Source organism: Osmerus mordax, chromosome 19 (assembly GCF_038355195.1).
Source record: "Osmerus mordax isolate fOsmMor3 chromosome 19, fOsmMor3.pri, whole genome shotgun sequence".
Lineage (NCBI taxonomy): Eukaryota > Metazoa > Chordata > Actinopteri > Osmeriformes > Osmeridae > Osmerus > Osmerus mordax.
Window position 1 is genome coordinate 6,545,867 of NC_090068.1, and position 22,738 is coordinate 6,568,604.

Here is a 22,738-nt window from a genome sequence, read left to right on the forward strand (position 1 = left end):
ATGAAGGATTTGGCAGTCGGTAATGGTACTTCCATACAAAGTAACACATTGTTATATATTTGTCCTATTATTCTGAATACATAATCATTACGTTTGTTAAGAATTTTAGGGTTTTCTTAAAAATTCAACAACAACAACTGTATTTGGATGTCACAGAAACTTGGTTTGGATGGTCACGTGATATTTTCCTGAGGTATTAGTCATTTTATCAGTACGTGACAGCTTTCAGAATTTGCAAGTATGAGGTGGTAACAGCTTTTTTTGTGAGGTGACACACGCATAGTCTGGTATACCAAGCTAACATTCTGTTCGATTCATGGACCAGTCAGGCGTAGTGAAACAAAATGAATCCAGCTGGTAGTCCGGTCTGCCAGTCTATTGGGAAGAAAACCAACGAGGAGAGAATAATGCAGGTGATAAGGGCTTATGTGTCTCCTCTCAAACATGACTGGCGGATAGGGGGGACATCTCTCTGGATTCCGGGATGAACTGGCGACTCCGGGGCCGCTGCCGCCGTCGACTGACCTCCCTCAGGATGCCTCGCCAGGTCCTGGCTGTGGACACGAGAGAAAAGTCGCTAGTAAAAACATCGCCCAACTAGTGCCCCTGTCATCGTTATTCTATCAGTACGTTTATCACCACAATATACAATTTTACTTTCTTTTTTACTTTGTTATACCCTGTATACATACTTGTCTCCCGAGGGATGTTGGTAGGAGGTTGCCTGGCTGGATCACAACTCCCCGGATCCTCATTGATTATCGTCAGGTTCGTGTTCCATTTGTCCCAGTTGACTTCCTCCACTCTAAGACAACAGAGGACACATTCTCCAATTATGACTGATTCATGACACATCAGTCAGCTGTCAAGAGGAACCATATCAATGAGGTTCGCTGTGTACTATTCACCGCACTCGTTCAATTCCACTCACAGCTGAGGAGGTATGAGGCGCGCCGTTAAAGTTCATCATGTTTTGCTGATACTGTTAGTCCCTACTGATTTGGTTTTGTGTCATTATTTGTCAACATTGCGCAGTCATTCTTTTTTCATGCCCGATACAGTTCCGGAATGTATTTACATGTACGATTGTTTATAATGTTCCATAGATGCCACATGAATCCACTGACACCGAAAATCCAAACTTGACTAAGTCAATCGCTTTTAGCCACCTGAAACAGCGGCGAATGTCCTTTTTCTGCTCTGAGTCTGGGTCCCAGTCCCCCCCAGAACTCAGGTCCTTCTCCACCCCAGAGCGGAACCTCCTCCTCAGGCAGTGGAGCAGACTCCTCTCCAGGTCTAGGATGGTGATGGCCCTCTGGACACACACAGAGTACATATTTGTTCTGTCCTTTGACAATACAACTAGTATGGAGTTGGGTATCACTCAGGACTCAGAGCAATTGACTGCAGACCGAAAGGTCGCAGGTCCAAATCACTTTGGATAACGAAGCGTCTGCTTCATGAGTTATGAATAGATATCAAAATGCTTGAACGTAACTGTTTATGGGAAAAGGCACAGGCACAGGAGGGGCTCTCAAGTTCACCTGTAGTTTCCAGATGCTGGTGCTGTCTTTGGAGATCTCGGCCACTGTGCCGCTCATGAGGGCGATGAGCATGTTCAACAGCAGGATGTAGGTGAGGACAATGTAGGAGATGAGGAGCACGTAGAACACCTCCTTGTACTTGTAGTTCTCTGTGAATTCCAGGTCTCCCATGCCGATGGTGAACTTGAAGAGCTCCAGGGTGGTGTAGGAGAGGCTCTCAAACGTGACCTTTGTGCACGTCTCATCCTTGTTGGCTGCGAATAAGCTGCGGCCACCTATGGCGGTCGTGTTCTTAGCGACCGGCGAAGGCTCAACCAGTAGCGTCACCACAGCTGTCATTGGGGAGAGGAGAGAAGGGGTTACAGCCTATTGACGGGGGATGTGGCTGTTTTCTTTCGTTTTGTTTACTCTTGTCTTTCTGAGTGTTCTCACTGTCTGGAAAAAAGTGTCACGGCAGAAGGGCAAAGTCATTGATAAATGTGACAGGTCTTTGTGTTAGAGAGCGTTGAACAGAACAATGCACATTCATCGTGAATTCATAAGCCGCTGACAGGCAGTATTTTATGTCCCAGTGTGCAGAGGGGACAGAGGAGAGATGGGAGATGAAATACCTGCTGAAAACCCGAAAAGGAAGACGATGTAGACGAAAAGAAAGCGCATGATATCGCTTATGATCATCTACAGAGGAGAGAAAAAACACAGAGAGAGACAAAGACAGAGAGAGAGGAGATTAGCCTTCGCAAGAGTGTATCACAAACGGCAAATGCTGTGTCGTTCACACATTGCGGATATGCCCTTTGGCGGTGAAACGGCGTGTGTGGGAGTGTGACATGCCCTGGCGGTACCTTCTGGATCATGACACTGTATATGCCCATGTGTTTACATCCTCTGGAGAAGTACAGCAAGTTGACCCAGCTGAGAGCCAGACACAGCACCAGGAACCCAAGGTACTCTTCCCTCCCACAGACATCCAGCACTGAGGAAATGATGTAAAGAACAGCCTGCAGGAAACTACCAAGCAGGGGATAGGATCAGCCCAGGGGCCCTCTGACACAGCAATGCAAAATACGAGTAGCCTACACATGCACAGAGCTGCCAGACAAGATTTGAAGCTGCGTAGCTCGCACACAACCTAGCCACATTATCTTTCGATGTGAAGATCAACAATGTCGATTTTGTCTGATTCAGGCTTGTTACAAGAGTTCTATGGTGGGATGTGTGTTGTGTGTTTTTTTGTGTGTTTTATTTTATTTTAAAGATGCCTAGGACACATGCATGGAACAAACACTTTTTGTGCGGAGAAAGGTTTTGCGAAACTCACAAAAGGATGTCACAGTATCCATCAATCACCAGACTCTGCAGATTCAGATGCTTTCTTTTGAAGTCTAGGATCTTCGGAAGGAAACATCATTATGTGTTTGGAACATTTGATCATGGTTTTTTATCTCGAGTTGTGTGACGATGTTTCATGTAAATTGTCCCTTCAGAATTTTTTGTTAAATGTGTGAAGTGTTGCAGGTAGAAGACATACCCCTCCTATGAAGAGATACAAAGATGTCACCGCTACCAGAATCTGACCCGCCAGATGAATGTATCCTTCCCTGGTGTGTTGAATGTAGAAAGCGGACTGTATATCAGAGAAAGACAAAAGCAATTATTCAAAATCCTTGAAAAGATACCTTTAATACGAATATCTGATGCATGATCTTACTTCTAGATTTGAAGGACGGGTGTGAACCTGCCACAGTGGATTTAATAATAGCCATTGGCAGTATAATAATATCTGTTGCAGGAAATGGTAAATGGACAGCACTTGAATAACGCTTTTCTACTCTAAGCGCTTCAATTTTTTGGCCTCTCATTCACCCATTCACACATCGATGGGGGCAGAGCTGCCTTGCAAAGCGCTGGCCTGCCCATCAGGAGCAACTTGGGCTTCGGTGTCTCGTTCAAGGAAACTTCAACACATTGACAGGAGGGGCTGGGGATCATGTGGTTAGTGCATAACCCACTCTACCTCATAAGCTACAGCCGCCTATTTGATGGGACCTGTCAAAAGCCTCACCTTGACCTCCCTCCTGTTGTAAGAGATGAACGTGAAGACTGACACGTAAAGGACGTAAACCAGAAAGTTGAAGAAGAAGATTCGTGCGGCAAACCGTTCCCACTTTTCCTCCAGAAGCCTGTTCAGGGGCTCGATCTGGAGCATTTTATGACGATTCTGAAATAAGGGAACAGGCTTTAAGTACATGACTAAACTTTCTGAAAACCATAACATCTGAAGCATTTTTTTGTGGTTCTGGAGATTTCCTGTGACTCACAGGAATGTCACTGCCGTAGACGAGTATCTTGAGTACAGAGTTGTTCTCATAGGAGTCCAGGGAGTCCAGGTCGTAGAGGGAGGAATGAACAGGCCCGTAAGCCCACTCTGTGAACTTGCGAGACAGGTGTTTGGTCTGTTGATGCTGGAACTCACGATGCAAAATATGTTCAAACACCTGCAGGATGAACAACAGTCCCTGAATGAGAAACTGCCATACTCATGTCCCAGAAGTACAAACTATTTGGGAAAATGTATATATCTATGGATATATATCTATATATATATCCATTTATGTCCTAGTCCTTACCCCGATCTTGCCCATTTTGGCGGCTAGTTTGATGGGCGTCAATCCCTGTTTGTTCTGTATGTCTTCCAGTTTCAAATTGGGGTAGAGACGGGCGGTGTTGGTGAGGATGTGATCATACATAGTGACGATGAACTCGGTATTTTGCTGGTCTTTGTCATCCACCACCACTAGTGCATGTAGCACCGTATTACCCAGGGAGTCCCTCTCCTCCACCCTCGCCCTCTGATACTCGTTCTCCATCAGGAAGTCTACTATGTTCTTCTGGTTGGTGCAGGCAGCCAGGGACAGCGGCAGCTCCCCTGAAAGCATGGAGGTTTGAGCCCCAAATGAACACCTTTTCATCCAGACAATAACCAAGGGTACAATTTTCCCTTTTGCTCTGACTGCAGTTCTTCAGACTGAACGGGAGGCAGTAACGGTTGCTGTCCAGAGGGGGGCGCCGAAGTTCTGCGTCACAGCAGAGAGGTTCACTCAAGGACGTACGTTTTCATAGGGTCCATAGGGACTTGTCACGACCAAAGTTTGGAAAGACACAATTGTCCCCACCAATATTTTGTTAATTTTCGAAAACAATATTTTGCACAATATATTTCCAAAACTCATTCATATTATTATCGATATTATGTTCGTCGCCCAGAAAAGTGAAAAATACATTTCCAAGTTAACCAATGCGGCCTCGAGCCTGCGATATCATGATGTCATTTAATTTGCTGAAGTGGCAGTCAGAAACACTTCTTGAATCGTTACTTGCAGAAAGAGAGCTAGTAGTCTGACAGGTAAGCTACTAAATACGCCAGGAATTAATAAAGCCTCATATTAGTATTTCGTTTGGTCTCAGCATTGATATTTTTGACCCTTTTGTGCTTTGTAGATAGGAAAATTTCACCCAAAAAGAAGAGAGATATCAGAAGTTTTTTCACCACCCAGAGAGTAAGTAGCTATCAAGAAGGTCGTTGTTAGTTAGCTAGTAGGAAAACTACCCACACAAACCTGCTAGCCTTACATCGCCACCCATTCTACAAAGGAAACATGATTTGAAAGTTGTTAGTGTAGTAGAGCTTGTAACTTTTGATTGTATTAAATCTATCCTTAGCGTCTGCATCTTTCGACCAGTGTGTTAGCAGCAGCTGGTCTTGTTGAAGCCAGAAAGTTAAAGCTAACCTACCCACATAATGGGACCGTGCTAGTTTAGCCTAGTACCAGCAGGCTAGCAACTCAAAAGTGATATTAACTGGTAATAAGTAGGACTATATGATCCCTTGGATAGTAATATGGCTATCCCTGTAATCTCGACCAATGTCAGCAGTCAACTAAGCATGGTTAGTGTCTGTATTAAATTGATGAATTACTGTGCAGGAAAAACAGAACCCTGAAGCTACAGATGTAAAGCAGGTTGTTGATGAATCAGCACCAGGGGTTCAGGTGAGAAGTTTAATTGTCCATTTTGGTAAAGATTGCATTTTTGCTGTTTTTTATTAAGGGATGTTTATTAAGACTTTATTTATATAGCACATTTCATACAGGAATTGTAGCTCAAGGTGCTTTACATAAAATCAATAAAAACAATAATACAAGTGATAAACAATTCAAACAAAAATAAAAATCCCAATAAGATCTCTGTTCAAGAGAGAAAACAACTTTAAAAGTAGGAAAACCCTTTTGAGATAAAATTACTTAAATGCTTCGATAAAAAGGTAGGTTTTAAGCTGTGTTTTAAAAATGTCTAGAGTGTTTGCTTCCCTAATATTTATGGGTAATTTGTTCCATAGTTTTGGGGCGTAATTGACAAAGGCCGAATCACCAATCTTCTTATGACTGCTTCTGGTGACCTCTAATAGGCCTGCATTTGATGATCGCAGTGTTCTAGCTGGTGTGTAGTTTATAAAGGAGTTAGCAATGTAGCTAGGTCCTTGTCCATGTAGAGCTTTGTATGTGAGGAAAAGGACCTTAAAGTCAATTCTGAAGGTAACAGGGAGCCAGTGTAAAGTAGCTAGGACAGGACTAATGTGTTCTCTCCTTTTAGTTTTGGTTAATAATCTAGCTGCAGAATTTTGAATGAGCTGTAGTCTTTCAGTGGTTTTCTTGGGAAGACCAGTGAAAAGTGCGTTACAGTAGTCCAGCCGGCTGGATATAAAAGCATGAATGAACTTCTCTGCATCATTTTGGTTTATGAATGGTCGTACCTTTGCTATATTCCTCAGGTGAAAGAAAGCTGTTTTGGTCACTTTATTAATGTGAGAGTTGAAATTCAAATCTGAGTCCAGGATTACACCGAGACTCGTCACCTCTGGTTTAAGACAGGGGGTTAAGCCTCCAAGATTCTTAATAAGCATCTCTCTTTTGGATTTGGGGCCACATAGTAGGACTTCGGTTTTGTCTTCATTTAATTTAAGAAAGTTATCATTCATCCATTTGTTTATTGCCAACAGGCAGTTGGTAATGGAATTGATGGCCGTTGCATCATTGGGTTCAGTGGATATATATAGTTGTGTGTCATCCGCATAGCTATGGAAATCTATGTTATGTTCTCTGATTATGTCGCTGAGTGGTAACATATAAAGAGAAAAAAGTAATGGACCTAAGCAGCTTCCTTGAGCAACCCCATAGCAGTTCTCATGTTTCTTGGACCTATGGTCACCTAAACTAACATAAAACTTCCTTCCTGTGATATATGATTTCAGCCAGTTCAATACACTATCCGTGAACCCAATAAGCTTTTCCAGTCTATTGATTAGGATGTCGTGATCAAATGTATCAAATGCTGCACTGAGATCTAACAGGATAAGGATAGATACTTTATTTGTTTAGACAATGTAGGTAGTAAAAAGGTGCTATGAAATTGGAATGCCCGAATGTATGCATCATATAATTCATTAATACATTATTTCATTGCTCAGAAGTCCAGTACAGATGATGTAGGCCTAGTACAGCTCCATAAAACCTGAACCAATTACCTACATATAAAAAAAAAGGACTGGGGGGGGGGGGGGGAGGAGGAGGAGGACCAAACCAAGCTGAGACCAAACCTACTCACCAAAGTAGAAGCTGGGTCCATTGTGTAGCTGGAAGAACCTCCCACAGGCTTTGGCATGAACGTCAGTTCCTTTACTGACCAGAAGCGTCACATAGTGGAGACTCCGCCTCTCGATGGCGATATGGAGAGCAGACTGGCCTGTACGATGCACAAAAAGAATGGACTGTTTTAGTCCTCTTGGGCGTGTGATCATGCCTGTTTGAGGATCATGTGCGGACGAGAAGTATGGATTGACATTGGCAGAATTACAAATAGGAAGAAAGAAAGAAAATAATCACCATTATAATAACTGTCTGTATATGCTGCATTTACGAATTCTTTTAAATCTCCCATCTGCTCTGCAATGTTTAGGAGATATTCCACCGTGTCATTTCTTTGGTCTTTAAGATTCAGAAGAGCCTTGAGCAGGGGATTCTTTCCGTACGATTGATCTGATCGTGAAACAGGACATGAATGGATGATTACATTTGGCAGCACCACAAGACTAAATTGTTACTGTTGTTGTGGAAAAATTTATCACAGAACCAAGCAGGACTCAATCAAGAATCCTGGTCCTCCTCACACTCAGAGTGGGAAAGCTTTTTCATGGTTTTGGTGAGGTAATCGTGCAGCCCATCCAGCATGGTGACATCTCCCCTGGCTGCTGCCTGAAACAGCTTCTTCAGATCAAACCGGTTTCTCCTCTCCTCTTCGGTCACCTTCATTCCTTTCATCGCCCTACAGTAAAATGACAGATGTTTGTGAGTTTCAGAAAAGCTTTTTGAACGACTTGTATTGTCCCTACCCAAGATGGCCCCCTAACAAGAGACCCTTTGATTGGTTTTCGTCATGAAATGTTAAAACACACACACCTCAGGCCAGACAGCTGCATCCTCTAAACAGAATCAGCACTGTTTTTCAGCTCTATGTGACCCACAGTTGAGCCAGGAACCACATAACGTGGATGTCAGTGTCACTAGTCTGAGTGAATGGAGTGTCTCACTTGTAAAAGTTGAGGTTGTATTTGATCTTGGGCTGTTGCACTTCCAGTTCCTCCTGGTAGTCTGTATCCATGGGGGCTTTGGGTCTGTTGGAGCCGCCCATGGCCAGAGCAGAGCCCAGGAAGTCCTCCTTGACACCATGACGGCTTTGGGCTTTGCGCTCCTCCTCGGTCCTGTCGTCTGTCTCCAGGGAGAAGGGGCGGGCCGCCCCAGGGCCTTCTGGGAAGCTCATGCTGACCTCTCACACTGATGTCCTGCAGGGGACCCAAGGACATCACAGTGTTGTCTGTTTCAACAGATTACAACTAAATAATAAACATAAAACTATCCCATAACATTGTCTTTGATTGTTGTACTGATGTGGTATTGGGTTTAAATAGTAGCTTCCCTTTAAATGTGTTGTTGGAAGTTTCTGTGAGTGCCATAACACCACACTGCTGGCATTTATAGACATGTGATGTTTCCTCCATGGTGAGTAACAAGTTATTCATCAGTAGTTATAGCAACAGAAGCAAATGCACAACATGACTTTTTGGCCATTTCCCTCTTATCGTTGGTTATTTAAGATTCTCAGCTAAACTGTATTTATTAAAGAAACCTTGCTGTTTACTCAGAGCAAAACCTTTCTCATTATCTTCTTTGTGGAACAAAACAAGATAAGTTGAAATCAGAAAGATTAGAACAAGTTTGGTCTGTAACTCTGACAGTGCCAGTGGAAAGAGGAAGGGGTAGGTGGAGAGATCGAAACTCTGATGGCCTTTCTGCCCACAAGACAGGATCAGGGGCACAGACGGCAGAGACAGGAACAGTGGCACAGACGGCAGAGACAGGAACAGGGGCACAGACGGCAGAGACAGGAACAGGGGCCCAGACGGCAGAGACAGGAACAGACGCACAGACGCCAGACGGCAGAGACAAGATCAGGGGCACAGACGGCAGAGACAGGAACGGGCACAGAAGGCAGAGACAGGAACAGGGGCACAGACGGCAGAGACAGGAACAGGGGCAGAGAAGGCAGAGACAAATCAGGGAGGCGGAACAGGATCAGGGAACTCACTTTATTCCATAAGCTATTCATGTGACCAAGTTCCTCTTATTGAAGCATCTTGGTACTTCCAACAAATTTGGAAATTATACCTAATTATAAATGTAAAACAAACGGCTATAGCCACCTTGATTAATCATTGTGTCAATTTTTTTACTAGGTACAATTTGTGGACAGGGCCCACTGGGGCTTGGAGTGGTTTCCATCACTCAGACAAGACAAGGTTTCTGTGGTCTGTCATGGTTACTGTCAACCCCACCCTGGCTGGAAGGCACACAAAACAAAGCCAGCACAGCCATAGCCGCAGTAATCATGCTACATGTAGCGTCTCTCACAATCCAATGTTCATTTGCTTCTCTTTTGTAGACAAAATATATCAAATAACATTGAATACGGTTCGCTTTAAAGATGATTTACTATTTTGCTTGGCTCTGTAGTTAATCATCTCTGTTCCAAATGACGGGATCAATTGCAGCCACAAAACACTGCAAATGATCAAATGAACTATTATATAATGAATGGACATCTTTTTTACGATGTACATCCTCCATGCAGAATGTATAACGTTGTTATGCTTACAGTTTAGAGTGTACCAGTGACAACAGGAAACATCTTTACATTCTACTCTTCAGTAGTGTTTCCTATGTGCTTATGTTAATCACAATCAATAGATACATTTCCACGTAATGTTTTCATAAATATACAGTCTGTTTATCCATATTGAGGTGTTTGTCACACTCTCTCTAACCTGCAAATTGCTTAATGCTTCTAAACCCAGCTCTCAACTGAATTATCACACAGTTCCAGTAGCAGTCCTAAATATTCAGCTTAAGTTATCGTTCCAAACCCATCATCATGAACACCATCAGTTTCATTACGCCATTTCAACACAGCATTTAATGCCACACAAACAGACTTCCAACAAATACCACAAACATGCTGTGATTGTACTCACACATAGAAGGTTAATCCATTCCTGCAAGAATATCTCATCTTTTCTATCTTGAAACACTGCGTGTGACGACGATCTATGTGAGGCTAGGGATAAGGTCAAAGAGGGTGGAGGATGGAGCGAGATAAAGTGACAATCCCTGGAGAATAGCCGAGCACATTACAGAAGCTCTCAGAGCATTTAGGCTTTGACTATTGATCTACTTGGCTCTACAGTAGGATTGAAAATATAGCATGGCACTGTAGATGTGACGGCTAAGTTCTGGAGAGTGAGCTTGTCTGTCGTAAATGTCTCTGCTATCTGCTATACCCATAGTATGACCTGCAAGACGATCCACTGAATTTTGTTTCACCTTGTTCATCGCATATGTATGTTGGACCCAGAAAAGATTAATAAAGCTTTACATTAGTCATGTAAAAAAATATATGTATATACGGATAACTAGTATAATTTACTCACTGTGTCTTGTCAGTGGTGGTTTTCAGTTGAACAACACTCAGTAACAGTTTCTTCTTTTCTTCAGAACATCCTCGCAGAGCTTCCTGTGGGGCTGCCCTGCGTTCTTACAGATATGCTGTTGTGTCTCAGTGTTCTGTTGTAGCACAGCAGCGGTCCTATGACTTGAAGTGTGGTCGGAAAACCTCCGTCAGCATAATTGTTGTGTTTTGTTCCTTTCCTTGCTTGATGATTTTAAAACTACGCAAACGGCATTACCGATAATGGATGAATTCATATAAAAACGATGGCCTGACAATGTGGTGGGGAAATTGCCAAGATTTACTTTTGGAATTATCGCATACAAAATCCAGCTAGCCATTGATAACAGTTATGATAATCACCATAACAATCACTGTCCAAAAGTGCTGACAGATAATGTTTTTGATCTGTACTGCAAAAGTGACACTACTATATTGTATAGTGTGCATTACTTGCACACTATACAATTTATGCTATTAACAGTTATAAATTCACATCATCCAAACCCATTTATGAGGATTTCTTAGAAATGTATACAGTAGTCAAGTATTTCAGAATGCAACTGGAATTACTGATAATGAAAGAAATATGCACAAATGCAGAATCATCATAAAATCACAACATGACTCGAGAGCAGGAATGACAAGTAGGCATAAGAGTTCAGTTACGTTCAGAATCGATCACAGAGTACCATAGCCACGCCCACAGCAGAGTCCACATCTCCACCGGCACAGGGAACGCCCTCTCCACTTCCTGTCTCAGCACCTCGTTACGAGAGAGGGCGCTACCGCTACCCATGATCCTTTCCACCCCTGCCGCTAGCAGAGACACGGGGGGCATCATCGAGGTGAGGTTCTCCAGGATACCATGGCATACTGCCCTGGTGACGTGGCCCAGGGAGAGGTTGGAGGTGGCTATGTCGGACACCTGGCCCAGGCGGTGTGGGCTGTGTCTCTCTCCTAGGAGGGTGGGACTCACCCGAAGATCACTGCTCTCCTGGCTCAAGGCACACCTGATCACCTGCTCATACAGGCTGGAGTCGCTCATGTCTACCCCTGTGGGTAATGTAAGAATATGTACTACGTTTTTTATCAATTTGTCAACGTTTGAAATGATGTAAATACTTTTTTAAGTTCCCTTGTATTGTGAAATATACTAAGTCTTGAAGTGAAGAATAATTCTAAGTCTCAAAATTGAAGAATGGTTCTAAGTGTCGTGAAGGGCTAGATCCTTAGTCCAAACAGACGCACTGGAACTCAGAGTTTGATGCAAAAGTTTATTCAAACACAAACGTATCTAAACAAATGACTGTGTTCCTGGGAGCAGACTGGAATTTTTCTCCGGACATTTGTCTTATATATCAAAACCTTATCAGTTCTGTAATTTTTCTATTGGTACAATATTGTTTGTCACAGATGCATTATGCATTTCTCACACTATTGGTCTCTTACCCTAGGGGCTTCAGATTACAGTTACATAGAAAACTCCTATTTTTTAGGCTTGCTCTAGCCTTGAAGACCAGCTGCACTGGGTTGCTGAGCGTAGGGTCGTAAATCTGTCCCATGATATCTGGGCCTTGTAGTTTTCTATGGAAGAAGCATATACACATAGTCTTCTCTCACCCTCAGCCCCTAAATATCCAGATTTGCACTTTGGGCTTAATATCTTCTACATCTGGTTTTCAGTAATATAGCATATAAAGGTAAAAAAGTGATTAAGAGGTTCATTTTCAATCATATAATCCATAATCATTACCCATCTTCATAATTACAACAGTGTGACAGTAGGTAGGAGAAATACCAGTGAACTCGGGTCAGTGAGATTAGTGGTAAAGTGCCAGTAGAATGTCAATTTGTTATTCTGAAGTGGCCTGCTACTTTCCAACCAATTATGTTCCAATCAATCGCCTTTGGCAAGGGGGGCCAACCCCATCCATGGACTATTTTGTGAAACCACTGTCAATCAAACTGCAGCTACTGATAATTCCGGAAAAAATCAATGTAGTATCCCAATCAATGCTTGTAAAAGTGTTTAACCGAAAACACAAACCTATATGCATGCATAATTCCATGTCAGCTCTCTTTTGAGCTTGCCAAATAGCCACTGCAGCACGGACACAGAAGTCCAGGGGGATATTCCAGAAAGCAGGTTATGCAACATAACATGGGGAGTTAACTTACCCGGGGATGTCACATAACCTGCTTTCTGGAATACCCCCCCAGGTGTCAGACTCAGCACACAAGTCAGAATTGAGGTAGGCTAAGAAAACATTACAAAACTAAAGAAAGTTTCTAAATGATAGGCCTACCGATCATCTTATTTTGACTAAAACATAAAAACAATATTACATTAAGCTCAAAAAAATATTTGCGCTCAAATGAATGCGAAAAAAATGTGCGCGCATTTAAAAAATAATAATTATTTCACCTTTATTGAGCCAGGTAAGCTAGTTGAGAACAAGTTCTCATTTTCAACTGCGACCTGGCCCAGACACAGCATAGCAATTCGACACATACAACACAGAGTTACACATGGAATAAGCAAAACATAATAATTACAGCAATTACAATATAACAATTAAACACAGAGAATAAAAGTGCAGGTAGAGATACTGGGGTGGAAAGGAGCAAGATAAAGAAATAAATACAATATTGGGATAAGGTAGATAGATGGGCTGTTTACGGGTGGGCTATGTACAGGTGCAGTGATCTGAGAGCTGCTCTGACAGCTGGTGCTTAAAGCTGCTGAGGGAGGTAAGAGTCCCCAGCTTCAGAAACCTTTGTAGTTCGTTTCAGTCATTGGCAGCAGAGAACTGGAAGGAAAGTCGACCAAATGTGGAATTGGCTTTGGGGGTGACCAGTGAGATATACCTGCTGGAGCGCGTTCTACGGGTGGGTGCTGCTATGGTGACCAGTGAACTGAGATAAGGCGGGGTTTTACTTAACAGGGATTTATAGATAACCTGTAGCCAGTGGGTTAGGCGACGAGTATGAAGCGAGGGCCAACCAATGAGAGCTTACAGGTCACAGTGGTGGGTAGTGTATGGAGCTTTGGTGACAAAACGGATGGCACTGTGATAGACTGCATCCAATTTGTTGAGTAGAGTGTTGGAGGCTATTTTATAGATTACATTGCCAAAGTCGAGGATCTGTAGGATGGTCAGTTTAACGAGGGTATGTTTGGCAGCATGAGGGAAGGATGCTTTGTTGCGATATAGGAAGCCGATTCTAGATTTAATTTTGGATTGGAGATGCATAATGTGAGTCTGAAAGGAGAGTTTACAGTCCAACCAGACACCTAGGTATTTATAGTTGTCCACGTATTCTAAGTCGGAGGACGGGCAGGCGGGTACAGGCAGTGATCGATTGAGTAGCATGCATTTAGTTTTACTTACGTTTAAGAGCAGTTGAAGGCCACGGAAGGAGAGTTGTATGGCATTGAAGCTCGTCTGGAGGTTAGTTAATACAGTGTCCAGAGAGGGGCCAGAAGTATATAGAATGGTGTCGTCTGCATATAGGTGAATCAGAGAATCACCAGCAGCAAGAGCGACATCATTGATATATACAAAGAAGAGAGTCGGCCCGAGAATTGAACCCTGTGGCACCCCCATAGAGACTGCCAGAGGTCCGGACAACAGGCCCTCCAATTTGACACAATGAACTCTATCAGAGAAGTAGTTGGTAAACCAGGCGAGGCAATTATTTGAGAAACCAAGGCTGTCGAGTCTGCCGATAAGAATGTGGTGATTGACAGAGTCGAAAGCCTTGGCCAGGTCGATGAATACGGCTGCACAGTAATGTCTCTTATCGATGGCAGTTATGATATCGTTTAGGACCTTGAGCGTGGCTAAGGTGCACCCATGACCAGCTCTGAAACCAGATTGCATAGTGGTAAAGGTACGGTGGGATTCCAAATGGTTGGTAATCTGTTTGTTAACATGGCTTTCGTAGACCTTAGAAAGACAGGGTAGGATAGATATAGGTCTGTAGCAGTTTGGGTCAAGAGTGTCACCAACTTTGAAGAGGGGGATGACCGTGGCAGCTTTCCAATCTTTGGGAATCTCAGACGATACGAAAGAGAGGTTGAAAAGGCTAGTAATAGGGGATGCAACAATTTCGGCAGATCATTTTAGAAAGAAAGGGTCCAGATTGTCTAGCCCAGCTGATTTGTAGGGTTCCAGATTTTGCAGCTCTTTCAGAACATCAGCTATCTGGATTTGGGTGAAGGAGAAATGGTGGGGGCTTTGGCAGGTTGCTGTGGAGGGTGCCGGGCAGTTGGCCAGGGTAGGGGTAGCCAGATGGAACGCATGGCCAGCCATAGAGAAAAGCTTGTTTAAATTCTCAATTATAATGGATTTATCATCATTAACTATTGATGTCCCTGCCAAAGCTGATATCAAACTTGCGACCCTGAACTGTTGTATATTGGGTTAAGCAAGGGGAGTTTCTATAGCCTAGTAGTGCATTGTGCGCAGCAAGCTTGAAAGAAAAAAAGGGATCAGGGCTTATGTGTCTCCTCTCAAACATGACTGGCGGATAGGGGGGACATCTCTCTGGACTCCGGGATGAACTGGCGACTCCGGGGCCGCTGCTGCCGTCGACTGACCCGATCCCTCAGGATGCCTCGCCAGGTCCTGGCTGTGGACACGAGAGAAAAGTCGCTAGTAAAAACATCGCCCAACTAGTGCCCCTGTCGTCGTTATTCTATCAGTACGTGTATCACCACAATATACGATTTTACTTCCTTTTTTTACTGCGTTATACCCTGTATACATACTTATCTCCCGAGGGCTGTTGGTAGGAGGTTGCCTGGCTGGATCACAACTCCCCGGATCCTCATTGATTATCGTCAGGTTCGTGTTCCATTTGTCCCAGTTGACTTCCTCCACTCTAAGACAACAGAGGAGGCACGCCGTTAAAGTTCATCATGTTTTGCTGATACTGTTAGTCCCTACTGATTTGGTTTTGTGTCATTTTTTGTCAACATTGCGGAGTCATTCTTTTTTCATGCCCGATACAGTTCCGGAATGTATTTACATGTAGCCTACGATTGTTAATATTGTTCCATAGATGCCACATGAAGCCACTGACACCGAAAATCCAAACTTGACTAAGTCAATTGCTTTGAGCCACCTGAAACACCGGCGAATGTCCTTTTTCTGCTCTGAGTCTGGGTCCCAGTCCCCCCCAGAGCTCAGGTCCTTCTCCACCCCAGAGCGGAACCTCCTCCTCAGGCAGTGGAGCAGACTCCTCTCCAGGTCTAGGATGGTGATGGCCCTCTGGACACACACAGAGTACATATTTGTTCTGTCCTTTGACAATACAACCAGTATGGAGTTGGGTATCACTCAGGACTCAGAGCAATTGACTGTAGACCGAAAGGTCGCATGTCCAAATCATTTTGGATAACGAAGCGTCTGCTTCATGAATTATGAATAGATATCAAAATGCTTGAACATAACTGTTTATGGGCAAAGGCACAGGCACAGGAAGGCCTCTCAAGTTCACCTGTAGTTTCCAGATGCTGGCGCTGTCTTTGGAGATCTTGTCCACTGTGTCGCTCATGAGAGCGATGAGCATGTTCAACAGCAGGATGTAGGTGAGGACAATGTAGAAGATGAGGAGCACGTAGAACACCGCCTTGTACTTGTAGTTCTCCGTGAACTCCAGGTCTCCCATGCCGATGGTGAACTTGAAGAGCTCCAGGGTGGTGTAGGAGAGGCTCTCGAACGTGACCTTCGTGCACGTCTCATCCTCGTTGGCTGCGAAGAAGCGGCCACCTATGGCAGTCGTGTTCTTAGCGACCGGCGAAGGCTCAACCAGTAGCGTCACCACAGCTGTCATTGGGGAGAGGAGAGAAGGGGTTACAGCCTATTGACGGGGGATGTGGCTGTTTTCTTTCATTTTGTTTACTCGTCTTTCTGAGTGTTCTCACTGTCTGGAAAAAAGTGTCACGGCAGAAGGGCAAAGTCATTGATAAATGTGACAGGTCTTCGTTTGTGTTAGAGAGCGTTGAACAGAACAATGCACATTCTTCGTGAATTCATAAGCCGCTGACAGGCAGTATTTTATGTCCCAGTGTGCAGAGGGGACAGAGGAGAGATGGGAGATGAAATACCTGCTGAAAACCCGAAAAGGAAGATGATGTAGACGAAAAGAAAGCGCATGATATCGCTTATGATCATCTACAGAGGAGAGAAAAAACACAGAGGTAGAGAGAGAGAGACAGAGAGAGAGAGAGAGAGAGAGATTAGCCTTCGCAAGAGTGTATCACAAACGGCAAATGCTGTGTCGTTCACACATTGCGGATATGCCCTTTGGCGGTGAAACGGCGTGTGTGGGAGTGTGACATGCCCTGGCGGTACCTTCTGGATCATGACACTGTATATGCCCATGTGTTCACACCCTCTGGAGAAGTACAGCAAGTTGACCCAGCTGAGAGCCAGACACAGCACCAGGAACCCAAGGTACTCTTCCCTCCCACAGACATCCAGCACTGAGGAAATTATGTAGAGAACAGCCTGCAGGAAACTACCAAGCAGGGGATAGGATCAGCCCAGGGGCCCTCTGACACAGCAATGCAAAATACGAGTAGCCTACACATGCACAGAGCTGCCAGACAAGATTTGAAGCTGCGTAGCTCGCACACAACCTAGCCACATTATCTTTCGATGTGAAGATCAAGAATGTGGATTTTGTCTGACTCAGGCTTGTTACAAGAGTTCTATGGTGGGATGTGTGTTGTGGGTGTTTATTTTTTATTTTTCTAAAGCTGCCTAGGGCACATACATGGAACAAACACTTTTTCTGCGGAGAAAGGTTTTGCGAAACTCACAAAAGGATGTCCCAGTATCCATCAATCACCAGACTCCGCAGATTCGGATGCTTTCTTTTGAAGTCTAGGATCTTCGGAAGGAAACATCATTATGTGTTTGGAACATTTGATCATGGTTTTTTATCTCGAGTTGTGTGACGATGTTTCATCAGGGAGTCAGGTGGCTGAGCGGTGAGGGGATCGGGCTAGTAATCCGAAGGTTGCCAGTTCGATTCCCGGTCAAGCCAACTGACGTTATGTCCTTGGGCAAGGCACTTCACCCTACTTGCCTCGGGGGAATGTCCCTGTACTTACTGTAAGTCGCTCTGGATAAGAGCGTCTGCTAAATGACTAAATGTAAATGTAAATTGTCCCTTCAGAATTTTTTGTTAAATGTGTGAAGTGTTGCAGGTAGAAGACATACCCCTCCTATGAAGAGATACAAAGATGTCACCGCTACCAGAATCTGACCCGCCAGATGAATGTATCCATCCCTGGTGTGTTGAATGTAGAAAGGGGACTGTATATCAGAGAAAGACAAAAGCAATTATTCAAAATCCTTGAAAAGATACCTTTAATACGAATATCTGATGCATGATCTTACTTCTAGATTTGAAGGACAGTTGTGAACCTGCCACAGTGGATTTAACAATAGCCATTGGCAGTGTAATAATATCTGTTGATGGTAAATAGTAAATGGACAGCACTTGAATAGTGCTTGAATACAATTTTTTTCCTCTTATTCACCCATTCACACATCGATGGGGGCAGAGCTGCCTTGCAAGGCGCTGGCCTGCCCATCAGGAGTAACTTGGGCTTCGGTGTCTCGTTCAAGGAAACTTCAACACATTGACAGGAGGGGCTGGGGATCATGTGGTTAGTGCATAACCCACTCTACCTCCTAAGCTACAGCCGCTTATTTGATGGGACCTGTCAAAAGCCTCACCTTGCCCTCCCTCCTGTTGTAAGAGATGAACGTGAAGACTGACACGTAAAAGAAGTAAACCAGGAAGTTGTAGAAGAAGATTCGTGCGGCAAACCGTTCCCACTTTTCCTCCAGAAGCCTGTTCAGGGGCTCGATCTGGAGCATTTTATGATGATTCTGAAATAAGCTTTAAGTACATGGCTAAACTTTCTGAAAACCATAACATCTGAAGCATTTTTTTATGTCATTATCATGGACAGGGAACAGTGTTCAATCACATGGTTCTGGAGATTTCCTGTGACTCACAGGAATGTCACTGCCGTAGACGAGTATCTCGAGTACAGAGTTGTTCTCATAGGAGTCCAGGGAGTCCAGGTCGTAGAGGGAGGAATGAACAGGCCCGTAAGCCCACTCTGTGAACTTGCGAGACAGGTGTTTGGTCTGTTGATGCTGGAACTCACGATGCAAAATATGTTCAAACACCTGCAGGATGAACAACAGTCCCTGAATGAGAAACTGCCATACTCATGTCCCAGAAGTACAAACTATTTGGGAGAATGAACAAACTTAGCTTGTCGTTTATCATATCTATATATATATCCATATATGCCCTAGTCCTTACCCCGATCTTGCCCATTTTGGCGGCTAGTTTGATGGGCGTCAATCCCTGTTTGTTCTCTATGTCTTCCAGTTTCAAATTGGGGTAGAGACGGGCGGTGTTGGTGAGGATGTGATCATACATGGTGACGATGAACTCGGTATTCTGCTGGTCTTTGTCATCCACCACCACTAGCGCATGTAGCACCGTATTACCCAGGGAGTCCCTCTCCTCCACCCTCGCCCTCTGATACTCGTTCTCCATCAGGAAGTCTACTATGTTCTTCTGGTTGGTGCAGGCAGCCAGGGACAGCGGCAGCTCCCCTGAAAGCATGGAGGTTTGAGCCCCAAATGAACACCTTTTCATCCAGACAATAACCAAGGGTACAATGTTCCCTTTTGCTCTGACTGCAAGCTCTTCAGACTGAACGGGAGGCAGTAACGGTTGCTGTCCAGAGGGGGGCGCAGAAGTTCTGCGACACAGCAGAGAGGGTCACCTACTTACCAAAGTAGAAGCTGGGTCCATCGTTTAGCTGGAAGAACCTCCCACAGGCTTTGGCATGAACGTCTGTTCCTTTACTGACCAGAAGCGTCACATAGTGGAGACTCCGCCTCTCGATGGCAATATGGAGAGCAGACTGGCCTGTACGATGCACAAAAAGAATGGACTGTTTTAGTCCTCTTGGGCGTGTGATCATGCCTGTTTGAGGATCATGTGCGGACGAGAACTATGGATTGACATTGGCAGAATTACAAATCTGAAGAAGAAAAAAATCACCTTTATAATAACTGTCTGTATATGCTGCATTTACGAATTCTTTTAAATCTCCCATCTGCTCTGCAATGTTTAGGAGATATTCCACCGTGTCATTTCTTTGGTCTTTAAGATTCAGAAGAGCCTTGAGCAGGGGATTCTTTCCGTACGATTGATCTGATCGTGAAACAGGACATGAATGGATGATTACATTTGGCAGCACCACAAGACTGAATTGTTACTGTTGTTGTGGAAAAATTTATCACAGAACCAAGCAGGACTCAATCAAGAATCCTGGTCCTCCTCACACTCAGAGTGGGAAAGCTTTTTCATGGTTTTGGTGAGGTAATCATGCAGCCCATCCAGCATGGTGACATCTCCCCTGGCTGCAGCCTGAAACAGCTTCTTCAGATCAAACCGGTTTCTCCTCTCCTCTTCGGTCGCCTTCATTCCTTTCATCGCCCTACAGTAAAATGACTGATGTTTGTGAGTTTCAGAAAAGCTTTTTGAACGACTTGTATTGTCCCTACCCAAGATGGCCCCCTAACAAGAGACCCTTTGATTGGTTTTCATCATGAAACGTTAAAACACACACACCTCAGCCCAGACAGCTGCATCCTCTAAACAGAATCAGCACTGTTGTTCAACTCTGTGACCCACAGTTGAGCCAGGAACCACATAACGTGGATGTCAGTGTCACTAGTCTGAGTGAATGGAGTGTCTCACTTGTAAAAGTTGAGGTTGTATTTGATCTTGGGCTGTTGCACCTCCAGTTCCTCCTGGTAGTCTGTATCCATGGGGGCTTTGGGTCTGTTGGAGCCGCCCATGGCCAGAGCAGAGCCCAGGAAGTCCTCCTTGACACCATGACGGCTTTGGGCTTTGCGCTCCTCCTCGGTCCTGTCGTCCGTCTCCAGGGAGAAGGGGCGGGCCGCCCCAGGGCCTTCTGGGAAGCTCATGCTGACCTCTCACACTGATGTCCTGCAGGGGACCCAAGGACATCACAGTGTTGTCTGTTTCAACAGATTACATCTAAATAATAAACATAAAACTATCCCGTAACATTGTCTTTGATTGTTGTACTGATGTGGTATTGGGTTTAAATAGTAGCTTCCCTTTAAATGTATTGTTGGAAGTTTCTGTGAGTGCCATAATACCACACTGCTGGCATTTATAGAGACATGTGTTTAAACATGTGATGTTTCCTCCATGGTGAGTAACAAGCAAGTTATTCATCAGTAGTTATAGCAACAGAAGCGAATGCACAACTTGACTTGTTGGCCATTTCCCTCTTATCGTTGTTTATTTAAGATTCTCAGCTAAACGGTATTGATTCAAGAAACCTTGCGGTTTACTCAGAGCAAAACCTTTCTCATTATCTTCTTTGTGTAACAAACCAAGATAAGTTGAAAGCAGAAAGATTAGAACAAGTTTGGTCTGTAACTCTGACAGTGCCAGTGGAAAGAGGAAGGGCTAGGTGGAGAGATCGAAACTCTGATGGCCTTTCTGCCCACAAGACAGGAACAGGGGCACAGACGGCAGAGACAGGAACAGGGGCACAGAAGGCAGAGACAGGAACAGGGGCACAGACGGCAGAGACAGGAACAGGGGCACAGACGGCAGAGACAGGAACAGGGGCACAGATGGCAGAGACAGGAACAGGGGCACAGACGGCAGAGACAGGAACAGGGGCACAGACGGCAGAGACAGGAACAGGGGCACAGAAGGCAGAGACAGGAACAGGGGCACAGACGGCAGAGACAGGAACAGGGGCAAAGACGGCAGAGACAGGAACAGGGGCACAGAAGGCAGAGACAGGAACAGGGGCACAGACGGCAGAGACAGGAACAGGGACACAGAAGGCAGAGACAAATCAGGGAGGCGGAACAGGATCAGGGAACTCACTTTATTCCATAAGCTATTTGTGTGACCAACTTCCTCTTATTGAAGCATCTTGGTACGTCCAACAGATTTTGAAATTATTCCTAATTATGAATGTAAAACAAACCGCCATAGCCACCTGGATTAATCATTAATGTGTCAATTTTTTTTACTAGATACAATTTGTGGACAGGGCCCACTGGGGCTTGGAGTGGTTTCCATCACTCAGACAAGACAAGGTTTCTGTGGTCTGTCATGGTTACTGTCAACCCCACCCTGGCTGGAAGGCACACAAAACAAAGCCAGCACAGCCATCGCCGCAGTAATCATGGTACATGTAGCGTCTCTCACAATCCAATGTTCATTTGCTTCTCTTTTGTAGACAAAATATATCAAATAACATTGAATACGGTTCGCTTTAAAGATGATTTACTATTTTGGTTGGCTCTGTAGTTAATCATCTCTGTTCCAAATGACAGGATCAATTGCAGCCACAAAACACTGCAAATGATCAAATGAACTTTATCAACTGAATGGACATCTTTTTACGATGTACATCCTCCATGCAAAATGTATAACTTTGTTATGCTTACAGTTTAGAGTGTGCCAGTGACAACAGGAAACATCTTTACATTCTACTATTCAGTAGTGTGGAAAAAATAGTTTTCCTATGTGCTTATGTTAATCACAATCAATAGATCAAATTCCACGTAATGTTTTCATATACATACAGTCTTATTATCCACCAGACCTACCAGGCAGTCCACTGAATTTTGCTTCACCTTGTTCATCGCATAGGTATGTTGGACCCAGAAAAGATTAAAGCTTTACATTAGTCATGTAGAAATATATATATTTATGGATAACTAGTATAATTTACTCACTGTGTCTTGTCAGTGGTGGTTTTCAGTTGAACAACACTCAGTAACAGTTTCTTCTTTTCTTCAGAACATCCTCGCAGAGCTTCCTGTGGGGCTGCCCTGCGTTCTTACAGATATGCTGTTGTGTCTCAGTGTTCTGTTGTAGCACAGCAGCGGTCCTATGACTTGAAGTGTGGTCGGAAAACCTCCGTCAGCAGAATTGTGTGTGTTGTTCCTTTCCTTGCTTGA

At 44.2% G+C, this 22,738-nt stretch overlaps 2 protein-coding genes across 4 annotated transcripts; both read right to left on the reverse strand.

The window, feature by feature from the left end:
* Positions 1 to 122: 122 nt before the first annotated feature.
* Positions 123 to 20,405, reverse strand: trpv1 (transient receptor potential cation channel, subfamily V, member 1). 3 transcript variants are annotated; one of them, XM_067257458.1, is made up of 17 exons: positions 10,645 to 10,741; positions 10,189 to 10,271; positions 8,191 to 8,442; positions 7,771 to 7,925; positions 7,487 to 7,639; positions 7,209 to 7,346; positions 4,175 to 4,473; positions 3,866 to 4,042; positions 3,610 to 3,765; positions 3,076 to 3,171; positions 2,866 to 2,936; positions 2,390 to 2,555; positions 2,156 to 2,222; positions 1,545 to 1,876; positions 1,170 to 1,315; positions 693 to 805; positions 123 to 554 (listed from the first exon to the last, which is right to left on the reverse strand). In XM_067257458.1, the coding sequence occupies exons 3-17, from the start codon at positions 8,418 to 8,420 to the stop codon at positions 439 to 441; spliced, it is 2,415 nt and encodes an 804-aa protein (XP_067113559.1). In that variant the 5' UTR covers positions 8,421 to 8,442; positions 10,189 to 10,271; positions 10,645 to 10,741; the 3' UTR covers positions 123 to 438. The 3 variants fall into 3 exon arrangements, 2 of the variants coding, with proteins under 2 accessions (XP_067113559.1, XP_067113560.1); XR_010878983.1 differs by lacking the exon at positions 123 to 554 and having other exon boundaries at positions 932 to 1,315; XM_067257459.1 differs by lacking the exons at positions 8,191 to 8,442; positions 10,189 to 10,271; positions 10,645 to 10,741 and adding an exon at positions 20,333 to 20,405 and having other exon boundaries at positions 7,771 to 7,988.
* LOC136963357 (transient receptor potential cation channel subfamily V member 1-like) lies at positions 12,850 to 22,722 on the reverse strand. The gene is made up of 16 exons (XM_067257460.1): positions 22,514 to 22,722; positions 20,478 to 20,729; positions 20,060 to 20,214; positions 19,776 to 19,928; positions 19,503 to 19,640; positions 19,023 to 19,321; positions 18,707 to 18,883; positions 18,422 to 18,577; positions 17,900 to 17,995; positions 17,497 to 17,567; positions 17,027 to 17,192; positions 16,780 to 16,846; positions 16,170 to 16,498; positions 15,795 to 15,940; positions 15,439 to 15,551; positions 12,850 to 15,299 (listed from the first exon to the last, which is right to left on the reverse strand). The coding sequence occupies exons 2-16, from the start codon at positions 20,705 to 20,707 to the stop codon at positions 15,181 to 15,183; spliced, it is 2,415 nt and encodes an 804-aa protein (XP_067113561.1). The 5' UTR covers positions 20,708 to 20,729; positions 22,514 to 22,722; the 3' UTR covers positions 12,850 to 15,180.
* Positions 22,723 to 22,738: the final 16 nt, after the last annotated feature.